The 6,000-nt window shown below is 47.3% G+C and overlaps 1 protein-coding gene across 1 annotated transcript; it reads left to right on the top strand.

The window, feature by feature from the left end:
• Nucleotides 1–617: 617 nt before the first annotated feature.
• On the top strand, nt 618–5,135 carry NFXL1 (NF-X-like 1). The gene has a single exon (XM_087396459.1). The coding sequence runs from the start codon at nt 958–960 to the stop codon at nt 4,756–4,758; it is 3,801 nt and encodes a 1,266-aa protein (XP_087252585.1). The 5' UTR covers nt 618–957; the 3' UTR covers nt 4,759–5,135.
• Nucleotides 5,136–6,000: the final 865 nt, after the last annotated feature.

Raw genomic sequence — 6,000 nt, 5'->3', positions numbered from 1 at the left:
ACGGGCGGACAAGGTAGTGTGAAAGGGGCGTTCAGCTTTGATGGAACAAAGTCATTGGTGGAACTTCTTGTCCGTTGGATTTTATTTCATCCGGCCTAGGCAAGCCGTCCAAGGTGCGGACAACCAAAAAGTAGGCCCCATCTGCTCTCTCATCCAATCCTGTTCCTGGAATTCACTCTGATGTCCGCCCGTGTCCGCCCGAGTGTGAGGCAGATGTGGGCAGATCTGAGATTGCTCATCGAAAAATTTAATAGAATGGCTAGTCCGCCAACCCCATCCTTTGACGATGCGTTCGAAAAATGGCTGAACATTGCGAAATGAGTGGCATATGCCGGTCCATGCCGAACGGCACTGCTGACAATCACCAAGACCTGAAAATAGGACAAAATTCTCAGAAGGCTTATTAGGACTTGTTGGGCAGGGGCAGAGAACGAGGGAGATATTGCAAAGAGAAATGGAAGGTTCCAAAGGGGTAGTACCGTAGTAGAGACGTGGGGTATATAAGAAGAAGTGACGACCAAGCTGGCGTGTGGAAGAAGGAAAGGAAGAGGCGGTTTAAGGGCAGCACAAAATCTGAAGAGAAGGGAGAAATCAGAGTTGTTTGTAGGGTGGAAGTTCACAGCGTTGTTTGTACAGAAGTCTTCAAGGAGCAGGCCATTGCATTTGGGCTATCCGAAACAGAGAGACAGAGAGCCAGAGAGGGAGAGACACAGAGAGGTTCGCAACTGTGGGCAGCCTTCAAGCCTCCAAACAGAAGCCTCAAGCGCAGGCCATTGCAAAAGCTTGCAGAAGTTTGCAGTTTGAGAGAAACAGAGAGACAGAGAGAGCTGAGAGAGAGGAAGAGAAACAGAGATACAGAGAGTTTCTCCTCAGCAAAGCTCAAGATCTGCTTCTCTTCGGCAATCTCATTGGATAGATCTCTCCTCTGTGATCGCTTGCTTGCTCTTCATTCATATCATGGCTGACCTCTCTATCGCTCCCCGTCCTCGTGGCCGCAGAGATATCCCGCCTTCCTCCCGCCGTCGACACCCCTGGCGTCCCCAGCCCAGCGCTGTGGCTGAATGGGTTCCCGTCAATCACCCTCCCCCACCCACTTCTTTTCCCGCTGCTCATAGGCCCTCTCCCGCAGACCCCTCGCGGGGGATCCTCGGAAATGCAAGACCCCCAGGTCATGGGACTCTTGATGGCGGCATGAATGATAGGCTGAATTCAACAGTGTCCGTTTCTTCTGATGATTCTCGACAGCACACTCTGGATGGTGGATTGTATGATAGATTTACGACTTCTGCAGTGCTCAGGCCGTTGCACCCGACGGAGCACCCCTCATTAGATAACCGTTGGAGGATGGAAGGGTTTGGTACGCGGGACCAGAGCACTATGGAGAGTTTCTCATCACAGGATGCCAGAACAATGGATGCGCAAGAATTCAGACTGGAAAATCGTGCGAGTAGTCTAGGCGTTCCTGGGGATGGGAGAAGACATTGGAGACCGACGTCTCAAGCTTATCGTGGTAGTGTTAATGACACTCATCGGCCTCCTGGTTTGAGGGGTGCCGTCGTCTCTCCAGAAGTCTTAGAGGCGTCTAGAGACGCTGTGGAGAATGCACTTCAGGGATTATCCTTCCAAAGATCGCAAGGAGATTTTAGCTCAGGCAGTAGAAGAGATGGCAACAGAATCCGAGAGGCCAGAACAGGAAACACTGGAAGGAAGTGGACACCAAGGGTGGAGGTTGCATCTGAAGGTGCTGAGCAAGTCCAGGCTGTAATCTCTTCGACTGCAATGTACAATGTCTTCAAAGACAAGACTAACGTTCCTCAGCTTGTCCAAGAGCTTGAGGAAAAGTTGAGAAGGGGACAGGTTGAGTGCATGATATGTTACGACATGGTGAAGAGGGAAGCTGCTATTTGGTCTTGCGGAGGTTGCTACACCATTTTTCATATTGCTTGCGTCAGGAAATGGGCAAGAGCGCCAATTTCTGCAGATGTATCTCTTTCTGCTTCGAGCCAGATGACAGTGGGAAATTGGAGGTGTCCTGGTTGCCAGTCTCCACAGTTCATAAGTGCTGATGAGATTAAATACAGATGCTATTGTGGGCAAGTTTTAGAGCCTCAGGTTGATTACTATATCATACCCCATTCTTGTGGGGGGCCCTGCAAGAAACCATTGAACTCAGGAACGAACATCCATTGCCAACACATTTGCACTATGCAGTGCCACCCTGGCCCTTGCCCTCCTTGTAATGCCTTGGTTGGCCCCCAGTTCTGCTCATGTGGAAAGACCAGTTATACACAGCGGTGCTCTGAACTGAAGCCCACAAAGAGCTGTGGGAAGCTTTGTGGCCATCAGCTGCATTGTGGGAGACATTACTGTGCAAAGATCTGCCATGAAGGTCCTTGTGGGGTCTGTGATGCAAGACTGCCAGCGAAGTGCTTCTGTGGCAGGAAAACAGAGGCAAGGACGTGTGGTAATATGAGTTTACAAGGGAACCTCGACTGGGAAAAAGGTGTGTTTTCTTGTGACAACCCTTGCCCGAACAAGCTTCAATGTGGGAGACACTTGTGTAGTAAAAGATGTCATGCCGGACAATGTGGAGATTGTGAATCAGCACCAGGAAAGGTCCAGACATGCCCATGTGGTAAGCAACCCATTCAAGAGTTATTGGGATTTGGCAGGCATAGAAAGTTCTGTACTGATCCGATACCTCTTTGTGGCCAAAGTTGCAACAAGTTACTTCCCTGTGGTAAGCATACCTGCACAAGCTTGTGTCATGTTGGCCAATGTCCTCCATGCGAAGTATTAGTGGATCAGAAGTGTAGATGCCACTCGTCTTCCCAAACAGTGCCTTGCTTTAGAACGTTGCCCCTAGAGGTTGGTAATAAAGTGAATGTTGGAATGGAAAATGATGAAGGATTGTTTTTATGCAACCGGACTTGTGGAAAGAAGAAGAGCTGTGGAAGGCACAGGTGCAGCAACAAGTGCTGTCTATTGGCTAATGATGAGAATGGTGGCCTTCTGGGAGACGATGATCCTCATCTTTGCACACTTATATGTGGTAAAAAGCTGAGGTGTGGGCAACACACTTGCCAGGAACTATGTCACAATGGTCACTGTCCTCCATGTTTGGAATCCACTTTCACAGAGCTGGCCTGTGCATGTGGAAGTACGTCTATTCCTCCTCCTGTACCTTGTGGGACTCCACCACCTTCTTGCCCGCACCCATGTTCTGTTCCCCAGTCTTGTGGCCATCCTGCCACCCATAGCTGCCATTTTGGAGAGTGCCCTCCTTGCATTGTTCCAACAGCCAAGGAATGTGTTGGAAATCATGTCATCCTAAGGAATGTACCTTGTGGTTCGCGAGATATTAAGTGCAATAAATTATGTGGGAAGACAAGACAATGTGGCTTGCATGCTTGTGCTCGCACTTGCCATCTCCCTCCTTGTGATGTACGATCAGATGGTGATAGTAGGATGATGAATAAAAGCTGTGGACAAGAGTGTGGAGCTCCTCGTAGAGACTGCCAGCATGTCTGTGTAGCTCATTGTCATCCCTCTGCACCATGCCCTGAAACACGGTGCAAGTTTCCTGTTATAATCACCTGCTCATGTGGCCGACTGTCACAGCAAGTTCCATGTGACGCTGGAGAAATGTTAAAAGGGACTGATTCACTGGAGCTTGCCTATTATGCAAAGCTACCATTACAGCAGGTTGAATCGAAAACTAGAGTTCCTTTGGGTCAGCGAAAGCTGGCTTGCAATGAAGAGTGTGCGAAGCTGGAAAGGAGACGAGTTCTTGCAGATGCTTTTGGCATAACAGCAGCAGCAATAGATCCTGCCATTTCAGCTGAAAGTCTTCAAGCGGAATCAGAGGCTCTAAGAGAGCTAGTAAAGAAGGAACCAGAGTGGGTTCTAGCTGCTGAAGAGCGTTTCAAATGCTTGGTATTAGGAACAAAATCACCTAGCTCAGGGCCAATCCGGGTACATGTATTTTGCTCCTTACCCAAGGACAAGAGGGAAGCGTTGAGGCAGATTGCTGAAAGATGGAATCTCTCTGTGAATGCAGTAGGTAGAGAACCCAGGCGCTTTTTGACAGCTCATGTCAATGCAAAGTCCAGAGCTCCAACAACACGTGGTCTGATTGGAAGGTCACCACTTCCTTTTCCAGGGCAAGCTCAGGCTCCAATTTTCAGTTCAACTTTGGACATGGATCCTAGGCTGGTGGTTGGCCTTTTTGACCTTCCAAGGGATGCAGACATCAGCACTCTAGTTCTAAGATTTGGGGGAGAATGTGAACTTGTGTGGTTGAATGATAAGAATGCTCTAGCAATCTTTGCAGATATGGCAAGGGCAGCAACTGCTCTTCGACGTGTGGATCATGCCTCTGCCTACCGTGGGGTGATGAGGATGTCCTTGTCAGCCATATCAACTACACGTGGATGGGGCCCCAATGATGGGGGGCCAAGTGCTAAAGGGCCATCACGAAAGAAAAACAGTCAAGAGTCAAGCTGGGTTGGAGATGCATGGGGTGAGGAATGGGGAAGATATTCAGAGCAGCCTAAGAAGGTTTGGCAAGGGATGGGAGTTGCTGTTTCCACCTCACACAATCCTTGGGAAGCTTTGGAGCAGGATGAGGCTCAGACTGGAAAGACTCTAGATAATGCTTCTTCCTCCAGACTGGCTTGTAGTGCCAGTGCGGCTGGTGGTGTCCAAGACTCCACTGGAACTGTTGCTGCAGACAGCTGGGAAGACTTGGATGGTTAATGGCTGCACGAGTGACTATTCTGTGCTTTTATCTTTTTTATACCAGAGTCTGTTTCACGATTGTACCTCCGGATTTCCATTGAGAAGATTAGCTTTCTTGCAGGATCAAGAGCTGTCTTTTATGGTACATATCATTCTTTTTCTTCCCTAACGCAACCAATCATGTGTCTGGGGATGAGAGTGTTGGAGAAGGCAGAAGTAAGCTCCCTTTAAAGCATGCTCAAGTCAGGGAAGTTGATTAATAAACCCAATCATTACAAAAGGTATCAGGGAAAGTGACTGGATGAATTTTGTTGATTAACAAACCAGTCATCACAATCCATGGTGTATTACTCTTAGCTGAAATGTTCATCATTTGCCTTTTTGTGGAAAGAAAGTCTATATAACATACATGTTAGAAAGTGAATTAAAGGTTCACTTTGCAAGCCTTTTGGTGATGATATAGCTTTTCGTTTCTGAGTCATGGATGGCTTTAAATAAGTTCTCTTAAATTTTTGGTAGCGGCATCGGCATTGCTTCGTGATTGTTCTTGTTATGCATTTCTTGCTATAGCAGTAAATCCCAGCTCCTCTTCCCTCCTGAATTCAACCTGAACTTCATTATCTGCAAGCTATTGAATTGATGTGGTTTCTAGGTGGAATGGATTTAATCTACACAATTGTTACAAGTAAGTATGAGGCCTGCAAAACGGCAATCATTAGTTACATATAGAGTGCAAAACCTAGCTCATAGCCTACTGGCTCAATAATTTTTCTTTGAGAGCCTCTGCCCTATTCAAATGATGTTGGACACAGTTTTGAAAATGATTGATCAGACACATTTTCCTGTGAACATTGTTGGATGCTGTCTGTATTTTCAGACATGTTAAGTCAATTTTAAGGCTGCAGTAGTTTTGGCCAATCTTTGCTGCATCTGTATCTCAGCTAATATGAACCGTTGCTTTGGCTCTTCTTGCTGCTGTTTGCCTGTTAGCTCAGTTTCCGTTGCCAAATTTGAGGCCTTTGTTGGGTGACATTTTCCAATACGAGTGGGTTGAATGCCTGGAGAGTCTTCTTGTGCCCAATACAATGAATTCCTAACATGCCCTTTGTGCCTAAGACAATGAATTCCTTTGATACTGAACTCCCCTTTGAGCTCTATCTACATTCACACTGAGTGTGGCTGCTTTTTGCATGTTTCCTCCCTGTCATTTTTTTCCCTTTTAAGGAGAATCGCTCTTGTTATGTACTTGGGTGCTAATTC

This window comes from Dipteris shenzhenensis, chromosome 25 (assembly GCF_047967505.1).
Source record: "Dipteris shenzhenensis isolate YYH24624 ecotype China chromosome 25, Dip_SZ_1.0, whole genome shotgun sequence".
In the NCBI taxonomy this organism is placed as follows: domain Eukaryota; kingdom Viridiplantae; phylum Streptophyta; class Polypodiopsida; order Gleicheniales; family Dipteridaceae; genus Dipteris; species Dipteris shenzhenensis.
The sequence above is the reverse complement of the archived record's forward strand: the minus strand, read 5'-3'. Positions and strand labels throughout refer to the sequence as shown.

Coding starts and splice junctions, on each gene's coding strand:
- NFXL1 (XM_087396459.1), top strand. CDS start 958: ATGGCTGACCTCTCTATCGCTCCCCGTCCTCGTGGCCGCAGAGATATC.